The sequence below is a fragment of the Simochromis diagramma genome, unplaced genomic scaffold (assembly GCF_900408965.1).
Source record: "Simochromis diagramma unplaced genomic scaffold, fSimDia1.1 OVJJ01000031.1, whole genome shotgun sequence".
NCBI classification, from domain to species: Eukaryota; Metazoa; Chordata; class Actinopteri; order Cichliformes; family Cichlidae; genus Simochromis; species Simochromis diagramma.
The window spans coordinates 1181762-1203736 of NW_024386983.1; the positions used below are offsets into that span (position 1 = coordinate 1181762).

Here is a 21975-nt window from a genome sequence, read left to right on the forward strand (position 1 = left end):
ACCTTTCAATATAAACCACCTTGAGGTGACTGTTGTTGTGATTTGGCGCGGTATAAATAAAACTGAATTGAATATAAAAGATGGATGCAGCCATTGTGACATCATTAGCCAAGTCCTCCAAAAGCTGCAGTTCCTCCAGGGTCCACTCGAGGCTCCAAAAGTGAGTCAGCGGCAGTTTTGTTTCAAACGCTTTGCCTTTAAAAAAAAATTCTCTTATGCAGTGAAGAGTAACCAGAGGTAATTTTACCGGCAAACAAATCAATTTGAAATATACTGAAAGAATCCTCAGAGACCGACTTCCTGCAAATATCCAGGAACAATCTGCTGAGAACCTGTGCACCTTCCAGCATGATGGAGCTCCATGTCACAAAACATGATCTGAAGTTTGCAGAAATCTTGAAACTTTGGATTCATGGGCAGGAAAATTCCCGTGTCGTAATCTGACCCAGAATCTTTGGTCGGTGGTTGGACGAGGAGAAGCCGACAAAGCGACCAACAGGCTGAAACACTGATCGGGCAAGAATGGATCTAACAAGTCGTGACAGTGAACCAAGTGTGGGGACTGGACTGGTTCTTAACTGCACACTCAAAGGGCTTCATCCAGCGTGTCTCACTGACACGAGCACCGTTTCTAACATTCACACTGCCGTGGATGCATCTGAGAGCACTTTGGGGTTCGGTGCCTTTCAGAGGAATACTCTGGCATGCAGACTATCAACCTTCCAGGTAGATGACCATAAATTTGTCGATACAACCAGAGTTTGGAGAATTTACTACTTTGGTGTGTCTGAGTGTTTGCCAGGTTCATTTAGACTTGTAAAAAATCTGACAGGGGCTCCGCGGGGCTGTGATTCATACATTCAGTTGGCAGGAGAAAGGTCGCTGGGTCAAGCCAGAGCCACAATTCCCCTGTGAGGTTGCATCAGGAAGGGAATCCAGCGTAAATCTGCAAAATCAAACCACCTGCTGTGAAACCTTTTGTGGCAGAGGATCAGCAGAACTAGCTTTAAACTTCTCAGTCTGACAGAAAACACTGAAAGGAGCCGAAACAAGTAAATCGACAAGTTAAAAACTGCCACAGGCAGCTCCAGCCTGGCACCTCGGCTAATTCCAGTCCCTGAACTGGACCTTGTTTGTACCGTTGGAGCCTTTTTAATGACATCATCTGACCAATTATATGGCTGCTGTGAGGTTACTGTAGTAACCATGAAGTCTGAGTGAAAGTCGAGGACTTTATTTGGATGTGACTCAGCGCTAATTAGCAGGTATCTGTGATGTGAGCGTGTTAGCCATGTTAGCTAATAATGCGGCACCTCAGCTCTCATCCAAATACAGCCCCCGCTGGCTCCAAACAGACAACATTTAGGAAAGCATCTTTTATATACAGTCTATGATTTTACCCCCAGCCAGACTCTGAGGTCTGATTTTTGGCGTTATGATCGAATAATAGACCTAAATTATCACCAAAGACAGACCGCGCCGTTTCGTTTTCCTGCTCCTTTCTGTGCAGTAGCGAAACTCTGTGCGTCGGGGCCTCGTCGCACGTTTACGGCATCTGAACCGGAGCCTGCAGAAGGCGTCAAACTCAAACAAGCCGTCTCAGCACAGGAAGGACGTTAAGTTATGAATTAATAATGAGAATTAAACGAGCTCCACGAAAACACAAAACTGGCATGAAAGACAAACTTCAGCTTCATCAGAAATACTCCATGTTTACTCACATTTTACTTTTATGATTCACAATTTAAGTCTCTGCAGGTTGAAGAAATCAAAACACAATTTTTTCATTCAGCTTAAAAAACCAAACAAACCAAAAAAGCCCCCAAAACCCACTGCAGTGAGGAGACAGACACCTGCGCGTGTAAACGTGAAAAATCCAACAAACACAAAACATTTAACGCTAAATCGGTCAAAATATACTGTTCGTGTATGCAGAGTATACAGAGAGGCGTATAAGTACAAACAGGAAATAAAAGGATCTGAGCATCAACTCTGCTCCCAGCGTATGTACAGGTCAAGGCTTACAAAGCTCATAAGTTCAGGGATGAAATCACACGGCGACAGTGAGCTCTCGCTCCCATCGGTTCCCTCCTTCATCTCTCCCTCCTCCTCGTCACGTGGGCGTACCTCTCGGTGATGCCACAGTCTCTTGGTTTTTAAAAAAAGCTCCTCTTTTGTGCTTCACTCCATCTTGGACATCTCAAACTTGGTCGTCATCGTTTCCTGCAACAGAAAACACACCAGCACGTTTATAGTTTCAGGAGCTTTAACCCACAGACTGTTGAAGCGTCCACCTTAGAGCAGACGCACGGCCTCAGAGCTCCTGAAAATCATCTATATCATATCTTACAGAAAGACAGATTTATGAAGGATTTACATCCTTTTGACTCGACGCTGGAATATCGTCTGCAGGCTGCTCCACTCCTGCACGGCCACACGGGGAATTTTGTGTTTTTGTTAAAATTACTGGAGCTGACCTCACTGAAATTTGCACCTTTTGCAGACTCAGCCCGGCGAGCTGGACTGGACCCTCTGGTGGTTCTGGTCCCACGTGACCCCTGCTTTACATTCTCAAGCAGTCAAAATGTTTCCACAGCAGGACAGTGGAGCTCAGCGTGGACGTAAACAGCGATGGTCCTGAGTGGATCTACAGCCTAAACCTTCTGCTCAGAACCGGCCTTTCTGACAGCTCGGTGCACTCTCTGAGCGACAACCTGCAGAGGTCAGCACCATTTACAAATATTAAAAAGCTCTTTTACATCAGGTTATTTCAGGCTCGGGGATTAAGGAAGGTCAGAGAGCAGCTTCTGTCTTCACCTCCGTGTTTTCATGAGAGACACTGAGGAGCGTTTCAAACAAAGCAGGAATCTTCACACGCTGGCTCAGCTGCCAGAATCCAGGTTAACAGGATTTATTCAGGTAGCAAAACAACACAAAGCGTCGGGGTGACGGCAGGTGAGGCAGAATTTCCTCCTCAATCGTGATGAATTGCGTAATTTACCATAACAGGCAGGTTGGGTTCAGATTCAGCCCTCGTTTATCTCTTAAATAACAAGAACGCGTTACATAATCTACCAAAAGGAGGTGACGAGCAGGGAGTTAAAGGCATTATTTCCCCTTAATTTAACCCTTTGATGAGCCGGCTTCATTACGTACACGCCCATTATCCTCGCTGGCAGAACGAAGCCCGCTCGCCCTGCGGGGAACAGAGCGTGTGCACACTTCATATCTTCTGTGGGTTTTAATACCCCTCTGCGTTCATATGGCCGCTTATGTAAGAAATTGATTTTACATAAGAGGCACTTTGTTGATTGCCGGACGCCTTAAAGAGGCTCGGTTTGGAGACGAGAGAGTAAATAATTTGGAAAATGGTTTGAATGAACAGCCAACAGAGGACACGAGGAAAAACACAGACGGATATTAAAACGAGCGCGGCGTCTGCTGGACGTCAGTCTGAGGCCACGGGAGCATTTTTACTGATCACACAAACAATGATGAGAAAAAATACAAATTTGTTTTTATTCAGAGGATCATTAACAGCTGCAGCGCACACACACACACACACACACACACACACACACGTGTCTGTCGCGTCACATCTTTCTGCTCACCATGACAACACAGAGGACGATAAACAACAGTATGACGTAACCAGCAGCACAGGGTGTCTACTGTGGGTCTGCTGCCCCCTGCTGCTCATAAGCTCTGTCTGTGTGTGTGTGTGTGTGTGTGTGTGTGTGTGTGTGTGTGTGTGTGTGTGTGTGTGTGTGTGTGTGTGTGTACACCTGTCTAGAGATCTTTGTGGGGACCAACAGTGGCCGTCCTCACGAGTCTGAGGGCATTTTTGAGACTCAAAATGTGGTTTTAGAGTCAGGGTTACAGTTAGCCTGAACCTATCCATAACCTGAGGGTTAGGGTTAGCAGCTAGGGAAAGCATTATGTAAATTAGATGTCCTCACAAACAAAACATGAAAACGAGAATGTGTGTGTGTGTGTGTGTGTTTCTCAATAAGTTCGAGTTTGTTCACCGAGCTCTCCGAGTAAACTCAGTAAGACTGCAGGTGAGAACAGTTTGACGCTCTGTGGTCTCCAGAGGGAGATCCACCCAAACCACCACAGCTTTACTTCACAAATGAATACAAAGTGATAATGATGATAACGTGGAGTTTCAGGGTGAATCACAGAAATGAAAACACTATTTAAACCCTGCAGCTTCGTTCCACTGGTTCAGTTTCTCTTTTAAATGCAAATATATTTAATATGTTAAAGTTGATTTTTTTAGCCCTCTATAACAGAAACATAGTTTATAATAGAAACATCTGCTTGACTTTGCACCTGATCCCAGAGGAGCTGGGCGCCTTGTACTCTAAAGTATAAAAGATGTGACCTTTAAAAATGATATATTCCTGTGGATTTCAAAGTTTTACAGACTTCAGAATTTCAATTAACTGGAAAAGAAACTGTTTATTGACATTAAATGAGCTCTGATGGCTCAAATGCGATACCTCGCAGCCCATGAGGGGACCCCACACTCTCTGGGGACCTTTCGGGACTTCTCATGTCCAGAGACACTTCCTGCATTTCTCTTTAACGCAGATAAACAGACTCAGGTGATAAAGCTGCGTGCTGCTTGATTTTGTCGTTGTTACCTGCAGGTTATTGTCAGTAACGATGACGATCTCATTTATTATTTATCTGTTAGCGGCCTCAAACACAATTTTCAAACTGTGATAAAGTTTAAACTTTAATAACTAAACCATCAGCTGGTCAGATCCCAGTGCGTCTACTCCGGGTACCATTTGTACCTTTGTGCTCTAAATTCTCCACAGTGACGGAGAAAGTTTCATTTTATGTTTGAAGTGATGTCAAATTTTTTCAGTGAAGTGAAAGTTTACCTCGTCAGAGTCCAGCAGGGGCGGCAGGGCGCTGCGAGGAAGGGAAAACACGTTCAGTGTCACATTTCTGATTTACAATAATCAGCAGATTCACACTGATTAACGCTCGTCACGACTTACACATCTGCAATAGATGACGGGATGTTCTCCTCAACCCACTTCAGGTCCTCATCCTAAGGAGATTAAACATGAGGGATCATGCTGCATGATGCAAATAGAAGATTTTCCTTTGAACACTAAACATGGGTTCATCAGCTGTTACAGAAACTGTGACTGAATGCAGTAAAATAAGCAGCTACCACGACTGAACAATAATCCGTTTAGTAAAAACTTTAGTGAGTAAAGTTAAAAAAAAAGGATATAAAAAAAGAAAAATAAGTTTTAGTTTCTAATCCATTCAACGGATCCAAAAAAATTAAGATAACGCTGGAGCACCAAAAGCTGCAGTTCCTCTGACGTCCACCGGAGGCTCCAGCTGCTGACAGTCATGTTAAAACGTTACAGCACAAATGAAGCACGTTTACAGCCTGATACAAAGAAATACGCTTTTGTCTCCGCAGCTAACTTCCTCCTTCATTACTGTAATTTTTTTAAATAAATCATTAGTTCACATTTTATTGAGCAACTTTTCTGGACTGTGTTTGTGCTGTTGGTGCCTTTAGGACCATTTTAATGCCACAATCTGACCAGTAACACAGCTGCTGCGAGGTTCCTGTACAAACCACTAACACGGGCTGATGTCTGGCGGTGTTCGGATTCCTCTGACTCACCACTTTGTTAGCTTTGGCTGAGCCGTTGGCCTCATTCTTCACGCCCCTCATCTTCATCCCCTCTGGAGACACAAAGGAGTGAAAAACAAACAAACCGTGAGAAAAATAATAAAACGTAGACGATCGTTTACCAGAGGTACCTCACACATGTGCAGCATGGCTCCTGTTCCAATGATGGAAACGTATTTAACATCGTTAACGTGTTAAAAAAGAGTTTCTAATAATGAGGTCACAGCTGCTCCTCAAAGCTCTTGTTAATGAGGGGCATCCAATCAGAAGTAGGCTGGTTTAAAGGGCTAAAAGCTAAAACGGCTCGCCTTAGACGGAGGATGGACTGAGTATCAGATATCGGATTATTATGAAGAGTGAATCATGGAGTTGAAGAATAAACCGAACGAATCCACTTTAATGGATTCATTTCATCTCAGGCTAAACAGAAAGAGGAGAGAAGTGAGGCGGGTGTGCATTCTGACCAAAAGCCTCGTTCATCATGGGCTCCTTCTCCTCTTCATCGCTCTCTTCATCCACCAGAGGACTGAAGGCGTACCTGTTACAGACACAGAGGACACGGCTTTACTTTACAGACACAAACTGGAGACTGGGGATTAAAAAAACCCCAAAACAACATCCCACCTCTGGTTATTGGCTGACGGTCGCCATAGAAACATAATGACCAATAGGATGATGGAGAACAAGAAACGCCAGAAAGCGTCATCTATCCACAGCTCCCTCCAGTCCTGCAGAGAGAGAGAGATTCAGCAGTGAGGAAGAAAAAACAAACTCTGTTCAGAGAATAAATCGAATTAATCGTAATTCTTCTCATTTTTGCAGTTAAATATTCTCCAATGAAATTTACCAACCAAATGAAAGCAAGAAATGAAAGAGAGAGAAGCTGGAGAGCAGCTTTAACTGAATCCAAGCGCTGAAGAACTTACAGACTGACATTTGGACATCCTGAAGGTCTTCGTGGTCCAGATGATGAAGATGACCGACGCTGAAAAGCACACAAACAGCCTTAAAACAAGGACATGAAAATAAAATGTTAAACACAAAGAGAACTTTGAATACCTATGACAGCAAAGATGAGCGTGTTGGTGAAGTGTCTGTAGAGCAAGAGCTTCACCACGTTCCTCCTGAGGCGCAGCAGCTTCATCGTCTGAATCAGGCTCACAAAGATGTGACGACACGGTCAAGGAACTTCACCAAGAGGAAGACTGAAACTTGTCATGCAACATTCACTTCACACGCAGGACAATTTAATACTTTAACACTCAGCTAACATCCACTCCCTCCCTGCCACTGCACAGGTAGGAACAACCCAACAGCAGACGCACCTGTCGGATTTTCTCTGTGCCGATCACGCTTTGAGTTCTCCTGGTGCTTCAGGGTAACTCTCAAAACGGACCCTCTGATGTTTAAGGACACCTCTGATTCAAGGGTCCATGTATCAGTTAGCTCTGGCTAAATATGTAACAAAGCAGCAAGGTGGAAACAAGTGAAAAAGAAAGGGAGAGAAAGCCAAACTTTCACTAGAAAGGGGGGAAGGTGCAGCGGCGGATATCCACCAGCAGAGGGTAGAGTCGAGCACAGCCAGAGGAATAGCAGCCAGGAGCACTACATCATCTTCAGCCTGGAGAGGGAAAGACAGGAGAAGACACGGAGGATGAGGCGAAGGAGACAAAATGAAGAGGAAGAGGAGGGACGCAAGAAAGCAGGAAGGGAAGGAAAAGAACGGAGGAAGTAAACAGAAAAGAGAAGGGTGAGAGGAAGAAGAGAAATGCACACACAGCCCACCCACACGCAGCACAGCGAACAGCTTCTGTTCAGTCTAAAAGGTTTGTTTTGCTCATCAGGGTGCAGCAGGTGGGTGGAGTTTATTCATCATCCCTCATGTCGCTCCATCATTGGATATTTTAGTGGGTCGGACGCATTTACATCCCCCAGCAGGGAAAAACAAACAGGAAGAGACAAACAGGAGGACCCGGTGTGTTCAGAGATGTATCGCCCTCTGGTGGCTGCAGCTGAAACAGCCGCTTCGTTTGGACTTTAAATTTAGACTTAAATGTGTCATAAAATATTAAGTCAGTTGAATTCTGTGGTTTTTTTGCTTTGCTGAATTTTTTATTATAAATTCAGTTTTTACTTTAATTTATGCTTATTTTAGTTTATGGGATGGTCCATTTTTACCTCATTGACGTTTTCATTTTGCTTATTGTTATTTTTATCTGATTGGACTCGTTTCAGCTATTTCTTATACATCCGGTGTGTTTTACTTCATTTTGACTGCTGTAACTTTCCCCCCCACAGTCGAAGACTTTTGGTGACCTGCCACTGACGAGGGCTCAGGCTTCTAAATAAAATAAAATCTTGTAAGAAATGTGTTTGTCCAAGAAAAGGCATGAAACAGGAAAAAGAAACCTTCACTGCCGATGCTCCCTGGATGCATTTGACACCTAGTTTAGGTCCGTGTAGCTCAAATGTGCAGAGCAGAAACATTTGGGGCTCAGCTTTAAGCCTGCAGAGATTTACCGAACCAAAGCTTCGGCACGGAGCTCGCAGCTTTGAGCCGTCCACTCAAACCAATTATGCACGGACACCTCGCTCTGGCATTTCAAATAAATTAACGCTCCTAATGGAAGCTAACACGGCCACAACAGGTGCAAAAGAGACTCTTGTCTGCATTAAATTAAGAAAAACCCTCGGCATGATTCATTTCAATACTCTCCTCCCAAAACGATGACTCTGAGAGGAAAACCCCTACAAACACAAAAAGATGCCTCCCCACGCCGATGCCTCTTTATTAAATCCTGACAGTGTGGTCATTAATACATTCTTCAGTGATTTATGTGCACTTATGTGTGACGGATTTTATTTAGTTTTCAAAAGATTAATTAAGCGTGAGAGGATGATTCTCTTAATACACGTTAAAGGATATCCACCAGACAACACAGGAATCAGTGAAGGCCAGCACTATGTCACACAAAACTCTACTGCTGGTGTCCCCTCGATCCTGCAGAGAAAAACATGTCAGACACACACACACACACACACACACACACACACACACACACAGTACTGCAGCGCTCTTGGGACTCACAGCGTTGACTCTTAAGAGTCCCTCGATGATGGAGAAGATCAGGTAGAGCAGACCAACGCCAACGACTCTGTGCAGCAGAGCGCCGAGTCTCGGCCTGCGGGAGAGAAACGAGAAATGTCACTGTGTGTGTGAACTGTACCTGGAGATAATGACCGCTATATAAAATGAGTTGGATCAGGTGGCAAGGGATGGCGCTGGACAGACCTGTCACGCCAAAATGTATAGTGAGGGTGTGTTGGTAACGCCTAGCAGAGGCCCAGTCTGCGAGATCTTCAGCTTCAACAGCATTCTGAGGGAGACTGGGGACATTGAGTCCGGATGGACCACGTTCAGCATCTCCACTGTCGAAGCCGCTGCACTGAGCTGCAACTGCAAGGTAGTTGGTGCCTGTCGTGGTGGTAACCCCCGCACCAAATGGTGGACACCAGATGTGAAGGAGCCACCAAGCTCTGATAGGAGTATGAATGCATCGGGGAGCAAGTGGGGAGCAAGTGGGGAGCAAGTGTATTCGGCATGCAGACAGGAGCCAGGGATCGAACCACCAACCGATCAACAGATGACCTGCTCTACCTCCTGAGCTACCCCAGTTGTATTCCAACTACAGGGGGAATCACACTCCTCGGCCTCCCTGGGAAAGTCTATGCCAGGGTGCTGGAAAAAAGAGTTAGTCCATTAGTCGAACCTCGGATACAGGAGGAACAATGCGGTTTTCATCCTGGTCATAGATCACTGGACCAGCCCTTTACCCTCACAAGGATACTTGCGGGTGCATGGGAGTTTGCCCACCAATCTACATGTGTTTTATGGACTTGGAGAAGGCATTCGACCGTGTCCCTCAGATGGAATCAGAAACACTTTCAGTGGATCTCAAAGTTCTTTCAGTTCGCCGCTTGACTGCATTTCCACAGTGGTGACATTAATAGAAAACTATGGGAGGATTCCCCATCTGCAAACATGGCGGTTATCCCTTAAACCGCGAAACACAAGCAAGTTCTGGGATCTGCTACAGAGACTCTTATCTTCCTCCTTGTTTAAAGCTGGAATCAAACTTTTTTTGTTTAGTGAATGAAATTTAAAAAATGCAAAGAGTATGCTTTTGACATGACATCGATTCTGAGCCAGGTAAACAAACAACAACCTGTAACCCAATCACGTAGCCGCACTGATCTGAGGATGGAGTTGTGCGCCATTTCTTTTTGGGTTTTCTAACTTTCCTTGATGCATGATATAAATTTTAATGGAGTCCGTTCAGTCCTCTGGTTGGATCAGCAGAACTGACAATAGCATCAGCGGTCTGCATTTAAAAGTAATGTCATGTGACGCTGCACAGAACAGAAAGGGGAGGAAATCGTATTTTTGAGCAAAGTCAGCAAAATGTTTTGATTATTTTATGAGACTTGACTGGAGACTCGACACAAGCAATTTTTATATCCTGTTATTATGTAACTAAAGGTAAGACTTTCTCCTTTACGTCGAGGATTCAAAATAATACGAAGCACTCTGGACCCATCCAGGACTTCATAGATGTAGTTTCAGGGCTGAAAAGCGACACCATCGCATAAGAGCCTCAAACCTGCACTCTTTCTAAAGACCAGCAGGGGGCTCCTCTGGTTCCAAAGACTTCTGATTACATAGAACAGCGTTTCCCAACGTTTTGGAGCCACAGCACATATTTCACATTAGTAAAATCACATAGGACACCACCAGACAAAAATGTCACAAAAAGCTTTTTTGTTTCCCAGTACACCTTTTTTGCAACAACAACAAAACAATTTCCAGGCCTAAATGAACATTTATGGTATTTTTCTACGATGATGCTGGGCTACAGCTCCATCTGGTGGCAAACGGGTGCATAACATTACCGGCACTAGGCTCATAAATCTGCTAACTGGCTTCAGCTAAGCTGCTGGGTTTTTAACTGCACAGCTGGAGGTTTTCAGACACATCAGCCTCAGAGTCGGTCCTTCCTTCTACTACAGAGGAGGTTCTCACAGTGGAAACATATAAAGCACCCGCCAGCCGTCAGTAACAGCTGTGAAACTCACTTGACGATGCCGTATCCCAGACTGGCGATGATCACCAGCACTCTGGCCAGAGTTCTCTTCACTGCAGAGAGCACCTCAGCAAACACCACCGCCCCGGTGACTGCAGGAGGACACGTGACACAGGATATTCATCACAGCTCTGTCACGCACCACGTGGGCCACCACCTGTGTGCGTCTTTGTCTACCTGACACGCCTTCATATCTGAGGCTCTGGAACTCGGCATAGTAAACGGCTTTCTCCAACATGCCCAGGAAGATGACACCTCCGATCCAGAACTGAATCCGGAGCAGGTCCCTCCAGTAACACGCGGACAGAACCAACCAGAGCACGGCGAGCAGCACGTACACGATGCACATCACCATGTAGAACTGGAAGAAAGGAGCGACAGGAAGTAAATGACTTATTGCTGCATTTTAAATACCAGAGCAAATAAATATCATTTTAATTTCTCTGCGTGCACGTGTTTGCTCTTACCATCATCAGAGGCCATTCGGACGCCGATATAAAGCCATGTGGACCCTTCATACTGATCTCGACTGCAAATACAAACAGAGTGGGTATCAGACGGTGGCTAAAAGCATTATATAAAGTAGCCTCTGCTCACTGAACATCAGAGCAGACCATCCAACTCCTCTCAACATAGCTCCATGTTACAGTCCTCTACTCGACCAATCAGCCTCCTTTAGCAAATACTAGCTTTAAACACAAACAAACAAACAAACAAAAAAACCCCAAAAAACAGGCAGAATCAGCCTCACTCTAAAACAAACTGAAGGACATGAAAGTCATTTTATTTCAGTTTGGACGTGTTATGGATGCTGGATTTGAGAAAAACCAAATCAAAGATGTTCTTTTGTTGTACAGAAGCAGGTTTAAATGGTTGTTTTTCACCAGTTTAGTTTCATTTACACCAGGGGTGTCCAACTCCAGGCCTCGAGGGCCGGTGTCCTGCTGGGTTTAGATGCGTCCTTGATCCAGGATGTGGATTTAGATGTGATTCAGGAGTGTTGACCCAGGGTGAGATCTAAAACTTGCAGGACACCGGCCCTCGAGGCCTGGAGTTGGACACCCCTGATTTACGCCTTTGATTGAGGACCAGCTCTCGAGCGCCCCCTGCAGCAACACCAGGTGAACTGCAGTTGATGTTTCTCAAATTCGCTCTGATTAGACTTCACTGACACGCTGGTTGAAATGTTTTATTTAAAAAGCCTGTTATTGTGATTTTGAATGATTTCATTATGAGACACAGACTTAACATATTTTAATTACAATTGTAAATCTCATTGATTGTTAACTAAATCCTGAGACTAATGCAGACAGCTGTCTGTGTTTGTGTTTTATGTATGTGCGTGCACTGACGCTTCAGGTTCCATGGATTTTTGGGACTAGACTGCTTGTTCTTGTCTTCGACTTTGAGGATGAACATGTAGGGTCCGTCATCCCAGCTCTGAGCCACCGCATCGAAACCAGGATTCCCAGCCTGAGCAACAGCGGAGAGAGAGCAGCTTTTACATCAATTTAAAGAAGCCTCCACCTGGATGTCCTGGGATCACAAGATAATCTTTCAGGAATAGCAGCTGACCTGTTTTTGATCTTTGACGGTGTCGTTCGTCTTTGCTGACTGTGAGACAAAGAAGAACAACGTTAGTTAAACTGACTCAAACACTCGACTTCGTCCCATGAAGCGTTTCGTAATTTGGTCCAAAACATGAACAATGACATCATTTCCTATTCTTCCATTAACTGAAGACAACAGATAAGCAAACACACAAATCAGGACATCACAAAGCTTTGTTTGCTGCCACAGCAGAGAAAGTAAAGGTACTTTCAGCTGCTCCCACAATTATTTAAATTTATTATCAACATAATTTCCTTAAATGTTAAGGAGCCCTGGTTCCAGACCGGGCGGAGGCAGAAGCCCAGGCTCAGAGGGGCACAAACTAGTGTAGCTCTCATACTGATCCTAGATGAGGAACAGGAGCGTGGGGTTAGAAAGGGCGTGAGGTAGGGTGCACAATCTGTGGAGGGTGAAGCTGAGAGCAGCAGCTGTTTGTACGAGCGTGGAAAGAGCTTATCTCAGCTTCTGCTGTTCGTTATTTTACACATTAACTGTTGGTCTGACACTGTGTATTTATGCAGGCATGCAATTACATTTTCTGCATGCTCCCCTTTATGCTCAGTGAATGCGCATTCATATCTTTGTGGGGACCAAAATCCTTGTCCCCACAAGATATGAATACCCAACGCGTGTGCATGATGTGCTCACCTGTGGCTTTGGAGCCTCTCTCTTTCGTCTCCCTGAAGCGTTTCCTGTGCTTGGCTGAAATACAAACAGCAGCTTAAACCAACCGGACAAACCAGAAAAGGTGTGTGAGCAAAGCGGCCATGATGATTCTCATCAGACATGCAGAGCATGTAAAACACGCGCAGTCTGAGACACACCTCAAAGGGTCAAACTGGGAGTACAGTCAGTACACGGAGCTGAAGCTAGCTGCCGAGACAAAGGGCCGTAGAGCTTCAGGTGTTTGGCTTTTTTGATCGTGAAGAACAGAAGGAAAAAGCTCACCTGTGCCTGCTGCAGTGGTGTCAGTGGATGTATCGCCTCCGATTGATTCAGGTTGAACTGAGTCATAAAACAAACACGCCCGTCTTAGCGTTCAATCACCACACAGACACTTCATTCAGTATTTGCACTGTATGTGCGCGTGTGTGTGTTCACCTTGGGGTTCTGATGGTCACAGTGGATTGTATCATACGTGTGTGAAGAATAGGACCCAGTTCCTCCTTCTCTCTTGACGCTCTCGGACATGGAGTACTCTTTTGCCAGGTCTTTCTGCAGATGGCACACATGTGATCATTTGACATGTTGGATCCTGAGACGAGACTCAGTGTTGTCACACTTATAGCAGTCCGAGGATTATGAATTTAAAAAAAACAATTAAAACTGTGATTGTTGTTATTGCATTTCAGTGGGAAAGCAACTAGATGACAGAAAAAAGAAAATGAAACGTGAAAACTGAATCCTGATTGTTTGGGAACGCTCCTGTGTGGAGTGTAAACAGAAGGAGGACAGACGCAGCGAGGCCCAAAGGTCTGGGGTAGGGATGCCATCTTTGTAGTCTTTACCCGCAGACCATCAGATTACACGTATATGTGGGGTGTGTGTGTCAACTCAAGCATATCAACATTGTCTGAGGTTTGCAACACTTCCTGTTGGAGAAGTGTTGCATCAACTCGTCTGCAGCAGAGCCAAAGTTTTACTGCCCTTCAAAAAAAGCATTGTGTTTGTATTTTAAAATATTAATGCAAATTAACTAATAGAATATATCCTTTCACTTTAAGTCAGAATGTTATGACATCCTGGAAAGAAATATGGTCTTATGCACCCCATGCCCACCTTTAGATTCACCCCTGCTTCTTGCAGGTATCACTGCCGTAGACAGTTTATCATATCAGAAGAAGTTTACAGCTCATCTGCATATTTTAATGCAGCTTCTTTTTTCTCTGTGTGGATGAAGCATCTACAGAGTTCTCCTTCCTTCACGCTGAAGCTTGTGGATCAGGTGCTTTGCTTTAAAGGTGACTACGGGAACAAGCACCGCTCGCTTGGATCACCTCTGCTTCCTCGCTGTGTTCCTGTGTGTGTGGACAGACTCCACATTAACCTGCTTGCTCATAGGAGGTCATGTAATTGGTGGGTTTTTCTCTGTACATATTACTGTAGGGTCGACCTTAAAATATAAAGCGCCTTGAGGCGACTGTTGTTGTGATTTGGTGCTATATGACAACATCATCCTCACTGCTGATGTTGTGTTATCAGTGTTGCTGTTAAGAAACTGCAGCCTGTGTGGTCAGAGCCGTAAATAAAGCACAAAAAATGTGCACTGAAGATCCTTTTTTTTAAAGTCAAGTTATACATCACCTCCTTACTGATCCTGTCCCGTTATTTGTATTATTCAATGAATAATGGTTGGAGTTAATACGTCTGTTAAACCCTTAAAGCTGAACGTCTGCACTTCACGTGACTGTCTGACTCGGGGTAGTGCACAAAGGCAAAACTGTCCACAAACTTCCAACCCTAACTGTTAATCAGTAATGATGTTGGGACTCTGTGTTTTTGAGCGTCTGTGTGCGACAAAGTTACAGGTTAAAAGAAAATACTCAGATCATCTGTAGAAGTTTGCAGAAGTCCAAAACATGGATGTAGTGAATACTCCAAATAAGCAGTTTCCAGAGAAGAAAGCAGAGCGTCTTACGTTCAGGTTGAAGACTTCGTCGCTGCAGCGCGAGCTCCTCAGATACCAGGAAATGTCCAGGATCGGGTGAGACGAGGTGCAGTCTTTTGATACAACTGCACACACAAACAAACCAAATTAACTCACTTCTAGGCCGCAATGCTGTTCCACTTGTTATTTTCTTTATTTCACTTCATAATTTTAACCTGACCCAGTGTTTCTAAACCAATGCTCAAAGTCAGCTTTCTTCTGATTGGCTATCCTTCATTAACAAAACATTTGAAGAGTGGGTGGGTGGAGCTTCTGTCCTCTCAGACAGACACACAGGTAAACCTGAAAGTGTCTGCCTACATTTAATATGAACACGTGATATGTTCTGTAAAATAAAGTTTAATAAGTCCACTTTAAGTAAGCTTTATGTTTCAGAATGTGAGACATTACAGTTTCTGCTTCTGCCTGCACAGCAAACATAAACTGGACTTTTTGGACAAACCCAAACGTTATTATCCAACTCTGTAAAATAAAGATTTAAGAAAGAAGAAACATCTGCTTACATTTGATACTGATAAAGCTGTTATTGAACAGAGTTTTACTGTAGAAGAAGTACGTCTGGTCCTCCAGGACAGCCTGAAACAAACAAAGAAAATCCATTTTTATTCTCTGACAGTTAATTAAGTCACAACTAGGGCTGCCACAAACGATTATTCTGATAGTCGACTAGTCAGATCATCATCCATTGGACGTACAGCTTATTGCACCAGCAGCATCTGCTCATATATAACTATCATTGGCTTACAGCTTTAAGTGTGTAAGGTCTGTGCTAACTAACAATAAAGACAAGATGATAGTTTATTAAACTTTTAATGACATTTGCAGATTGTCTCGGTGGAGTTTAATAAATTTGTCCGTCTGTTCTTTCTATCTAAATATAACAGGACACCGGAGTAAACTCTCGACCGTCTCACACTTCTGTTTAATCAGTTTTCTGTTTGACGTTTATTCAGCTGTGTGAAAATTATAACTTTAATCTCAGCCAAACAATAATATTTTTAAGTTATCTAAGTGACTTCTATATCATGTTTAACCTGAGTAGGCACAGATCTGAAAACCATGTGCCGGGAGGTCGCTGTTCTCGCCGGCTCTAGTGAGGCTTGAACCCGAGCTAGCTACGAGCTGGTGGGTAACAGACGTCTCCGTGTGTTTCGTGGACGTTGTCGTGTTTGTCGGGGAGAAAACTTACAAACTTACAGTACAGCACTACAGAGTCACACTGCTGGTGATTGATGTACTGTACAGGAGAGACGGCACGGAGGAGATCGACAACGATCTACAGCCGATCGGGACGCACAACACAATGCGCTTTAAAAAAAAAAAAAAAAGCATGCAAAACTGCACTAAAATAAAATCAGCGCGACCGCGAAAGGTGGACCGCGTTATAGCGAGCGACTGCTGTAACTGTGAAGATAAGTCACAACATACCCTTCATAAATAAAACATGTAGAGACCCTGACCAGCAATCATTCATGCATTTTTATATTCTGTGGCTTTTAAACACTTTGATCACTTGGTCAGGACCAGATATCTGTTTCATTATGTTCTGATGTGAAAAACCTCACAGCTAACACAAGGTGGGCTTTGTTTTTACATGACTTGTAAAATGTGTTGATTAATTATGATCTTTACTCATCTCCTGGCAGACTAAAGCCTGTAACCTGCAGGTTTATTGTTTGTAAGCGGTCCCAGTCCGATATTTCCAGCTGCCCACACAAACACAGTGCCCTCCATCCAGCCGTGGTCCCTCCCTAAAGTCGATAAATTCAGGGTTTTTCTGCATACAAGTTCCACCAAAGGAAAATCACCAGGACTGTGATAAAACTATTTCGCTATACTCCTAAAAACACTCATTTGCAGCCCCGTGTGTGAAGCATTAAAGGAAATACAAATTTCAGCCCCTGAGCTGGGAGATGCCTGTTATCGTGTTACTCTGTGTTAACCGATGATCTGAGGCCTTCGCTTTGGCAGTTGATAACAACATCAGTGGTTCATGTTCCTGTTTTTGGAAAGGTGGCTTACAGTGTTTGGGAACTTTGTGTATTTAATTCCACACCACTGCTGGTTGTGCAGATTAAAAACTGTGGTACAGTGTCAAGGCTCGCAAAATTTCTAAATCCCTGGCAGCCCTTCGGGCCGGCACTCTGCAGTTTTTGTAAAAATAAATTCAAGTAGCCCGAATAAAAAAGAGAGCATTTTTCTATGTTTTGTTTCCCGTTTTGTTTCCGTTGTAACAGAAACAAAAATTAATCAAAAAATTGTTACAATATAAATCACAACAACTGTATAAAAATGACAATCATCAACTCAAACACTTGGTTCTGATTGAACAGAAATTCCTATGAACTTGTAAGAACTGCGTAGGACATGAATCTGACATTTCCACTGGAGTCACTGGTAAGAGGCAAGTGGAACCAACATCTGGGACATTTGCTTTTTGAAGTTTGCTAAATCTGGCCAGTGGTAGGTCACTCTTTGCTACACAGCACGCGGCTCTAAACAGCTTTGTCAGGACTTGTTCTTGTGCTCGGTTCATTTTTAGAATATTTTTTGCAATTGCTGTTCGTTCTGGGAAAGATACTGCAGACTGGGCAATAATGCATTTCTTGCATTTCTCATGGGTTCTAATGGGGTCTTTCTTAAAATTACTGGTCCCAGTAACAAAGGCGCTTGTCGACGACTCACAACACACCTGCAGAACATCATGTTATTTAGCTCGTCATGTTCCAGCCACAGAAATTCTTTTGTCCATTTTGCCTCATAGTCTGATTTGTCATAACTTTTCCGTTTCGTGGTCGGCTTTTCTTTGGCTGCCCCCTCTTCACCCTGACCTGTCTTATTTGGCTGAGCAGAACTAAAATACCGGCTTGAATCCTGCTGCTTTTACACAGGCACTCACATAACGCTCAGCGATTCTCTGCGCGATCAACCTCTCACATGTTTAAGCTGCGGGAGATTTCACTTGTCATGTTTGCGTAGTAAGCTAACGATTGATAAGACGATGTCAGAGGAATTGGTGCGCAATTAATCGTCACCAATCAGTGCTGTCGCTCTCTACACGCCGTTCGCGCGATCGCAAAGTGAAAGTAAAAAAACAAGCGCAAATTCAAACGCGATTTCAATATGTCACATAGTGACAGTGGCTCACCGATGCCAATGACATAATTACTCAGCTACATTTTCCAAAGAATGCAAAAGCATTGACATATATTTTCCTATGATACCCTGGGACGTGGCACGGTGGTTAGCACTGTTGCCGCACAGCAAGAAGGTCCTGAGTTCCACCATCAGGCCGGGGTCTTTCTGTGTGGAGTTTGCATGTTCTCCCCGTGTTTGTGTGGGTTCCCTCCGGGTACTCCGGCTTCCTCCCACCGTCCAAAGACATGCAGCTTGTGGGGATAGGTTAATTGGATAATCCAAATTGCCACTAGGTGTGAATGTGCGAATGAATGTGAGTGTGAATGGTTGTCTGTCCCTGTGTGTTGGCCCTGCGACAGACTGGCGACCTGTTCAGGGTGTACCCCGCCTCTCGCCATATGACAGCTGGCAACCCTGAAAAGCGGAATGGATGGATGGATGGACCCCGGGACGTCGGGCTAGTGATTTTGCGAGCCCTGACAGTGTTGTCTTTGTGCATCAGCTTTGATATTAACCCGCAGCATTGATGACTCTGGTTTATCATTAACCTGCATACTGTAAGTCTGGGTTTCCAGTGCACAGTCACAGCTTTACAGTCTTCTGCAGACTAATGCATGTAACAGGTGGACAGACTGTGCTTACAGCCCAACCAATGCAGGATTTCTCAGACCCACAGCGATTAAAAATCGGATCTATCAGCAGATATTGTGTCCTTTAAGACACACAAAACTTCGTCTCCTCAGACATGTCCTGCTCTCATACTTCTCTGTCACCTCCTCACGCAGGTCTTCTGCATCTGCTTTTCTGGCTCCACAGACTCAAACATCACATGTGTGGAGCTGTTTCTCAGCATGAAGCCATACTGCTGCTCGCTGATTATCACCTCTCTTTAACCTGCTCACGACTCTTTCCCACACTTTTTATTGTTTTGCTCATCAGCTGTATTCCACTGTAGTTACTGCAGCTCTGTACATCACGCTTGTCCTTGAAAAGTACCAGCACCGCTTCTGCATTGCTCAGGCATCTTCTCATCCTACAGGACTGTGTTGAACAGTCCGGTTAAAAAGCCTGCTGGCCTCCACGTGTGTCATCTGAAGCGTCCACTTGCAGTCTTCAAAGCTGCCGTCACTGTCTTTCTTACCAATCCTCTTCCCGATTCACCAACTGTCCTCCAGTCTCTCTTCACGATAACTCAAAGTACTCCTTCTGTCCTCTCAGCAGAATCTTTACACGAGGCTTTTTATCAGAGAGGACCACAAACACACACGTTAAATCCTATATTAGCGGCATCAGACGAGCGGCTGGTATCGGCCTGTTTCACATATACGCGAGTAACTGGTGATTTTAGTTGATATCAAACGTCTTCATGGCGCAGCTGGTTATCACAGGATCGTTCGTGTTGAGTGACGCGCCACTACTTTCACTTTAGCTAACGTTAGCCGTTAGCGGCGTAACGATTATGGCGCAGGGCAAACAGAGCGGCATTTTAGCGGCTGCTTCGCAGCTGAAACACGTTTTATCTGCTCAAAGCTCCTCTCCGCTCCAACCCGGTCATCACAGAACCTAAATGAACCATCACAGAATCACAGCGGGAGGTACGAGCAGGAAACTCACGCTATTGATGTTCAGGTCCCACTTCCCCGGTTCCGACACGGCCGCCACCGGCCAGCTCGCTTCCGCCAGCATCAGCAGGACCAGAGCCCAGCACCGGAGTCCCGGACCGGTCCGACCCGGACCCGTGAAGCTCGCCATTTGAGCCAACAGGAAGACGAGATCGACAACTCACAAGCTCCTGAACACTTCCTGCTTCCGGGTGACGTGCACGTAGCGCAATGACTCTTCAGGGGAGACGTAATAAAATAAACTTAAATAAAATAAACTTAATAAATAAATAAATAAATAACTTAATAAATAAACGTAATAAATAACTTAATAAATAAACTTAAATAAATAAATAAACTTAAATAAAATAAAATACATTTGCATTGTTTCTTTTCAAGAACGCGTTGTTGTTTAGGACAGGGAGAGATCTTTTTTTTTTACTTATCTGAGAACATTATTTATGAAATCGTAATAAAATAAATTAATTAAAAGTTAGAAATTAAGAGAAATGACTACAAGAGAACGTAAAACATCCAAACTAACTGGTAGCGACGAGCACTACAGGGCAGCCTCAGGCATTGTTGCTGTTGTTGTTTTACACGTGCAGTTCTTTACTTTCACCACTGGAGGGCAGTGAAAGCTCTTTCATTACCGTTTTGTTAAACAGCCCATTGGTTCATTTTCCTTACAGACACTGGATTGCCCAATCAGATCTCTATAATTCGCTGTGCGCTCAGCAACTTGTAGACAAAGTTTGGTGTGGAAAAAGTTGTGAGAAGGTGGAGCTGAAAGCTAAGAGCAAACAATACAAAGAAACTAAAAAGAGATGCAGTAAAATGTGTCAAATTAACGACACGTTAGCTGTCGGTGCTGCTGCACCCTGAACAGCAGTACCAACAACAACCAGTAACTGATGGCAACCAGGCCTCTCAGTGACAAGAGGCTGGAGCTGCACCGGCTCTGGAGAAGCGAGAAACATCCGGTTATACCGCATGAAGAAATCATTTATGCGAGGTTTACACTTCATGTTATCACCGCCAAAGGATACAGACATAGTTTTAAACGCACAATCATAAAAATGAAGAAAATAAATGTGATAAAACATAATCAATTTATTAATTAAACAGAAAATACAATTAAATAAATAAAATGCTATTTTCTGCTAAACTTCCTCCTTAAAAACCACAAACTTAGATAAAATAAAACAAATGCAATCAACTATCAACAATACAATAATATAAAATAAATATTTATAAAATACAAACACAAAGTAAAATAATACAAAATAATTAAATTATAAATGCATTAAAATTAATAACTAAAGTCAAATGAAAAGAACAAAAATAAATCAAATCATAAAACCTTATAAAATACATAAACAGCAGAGGATTCATCTAAAGAACTGGAGAATAATTCAGTGCAAGTTATTTCAATCCACACTTCTCTGCTTCAGAGTAAATAATGATAGTGATGCCTTTAATAATGTCTCTGTAAACGTGTGTTTATGAGGAAGTCTTTGTCACGATGTCAGCTGTAGTAACATCAGGAATGATGTGATCTTCAGTTCTCGAAGCTGAGACACAAGCTGAGCTCCACAGAGAGGCTGGAGCTGTCAGAGGAGGCGTTTAAAGGTGGGAGACGTAAAACAGGTCAGCCAGCTCTTTAACAGACACACCCACTGAAACAGGAAAGATGGAACATATCTGAAATATTTCTGGCAGTAATCAGCTGATGGATCAGTGGCTAGAATGTTCCTTTTACGTCCCACCTTGTCCAGCATGATCTTTTCCTGAAATCTGAAAAGTTCCAGGTCTGAAGTCTGTGAGTCAAAAGAAACGCAGACAACATTTACCAGGTTATCAGAGGATAATAAACCACCCACATCATTTCACATCACGTCGAATATAAAAACATTAACGTGTTCATGTGCCCCGGGCAGGAAAGGCTGACCATGTCCACAGCAACACTCAGGTAAGCTGTGGACGATGCTCAGTTGGACCCAAAGTGTGTCAGGATAATATCCCCCACACCACCACTCCACCAGCAGCCTGACGTGCGTTTACAGACAGGCTGAATCCACGCTTCCAAACTCTGATCGTTGAAACTCACCAGAACAGCTAATATGAGGTGAGGTCTCCTCT

General features: G+C 43.9%; 1 protein-coding gene across 2 annotated transcripts; it reads right to left on the bottom strand.

The window, feature by feature from the left end:
* Positions 1 to 1692: 1692 nt before the first annotated feature.
* Positions 1693 to 20042, bottom strand: zgc:162698 (uncharacterized protein LOC560165 homolog). 2 transcript variants are annotated; one of them, XM_040039674.1, is made up of 21 exons: positions 19847 to 20042; positions 15598 to 15670; positions 15065 to 15159; positions 13528 to 13641; positions 13375 to 13431; positions 13075 to 13128; positions 12391 to 12429; positions 12168 to 12288; positions 11283 to 11344; positions 10993 to 11176; positions 10808 to 10907; positions 8763 to 8856; positions 7227 to 7295; positions 6734 to 6842; positions 6601 to 6659; positions 6299 to 6402; positions 6139 to 6212; positions 5666 to 5727; positions 5016 to 5068; positions 4896 to 4926; positions 1693 to 2223 (listed from the first exon to the last, which is right to left on the bottom strand). In XM_040039674.1, exons 1-21 carry the CDS (start codon positions 19982 to 19984, stop codon positions 2182 to 2184), a joined length of 1734 nt encoding a protein of 577 aa, XP_039895608.1. In that variant the 5' UTR covers positions 19985 to 20042; the 3' UTR covers positions 1693 to 2181. The 2 variants fall into 2 exon arrangements, with proteins under 2 accessions (XP_039895608.1, XP_039895607.1); XM_040039673.1 differs by lacking the exon at positions 7227 to 7295 and adding an exon at positions 8601 to 8675 and having other exon boundaries at positions 19847 to 20041.
* Between the last annotated feature and the right edge of the window lie 1933 nt (positions 20043 to 21975).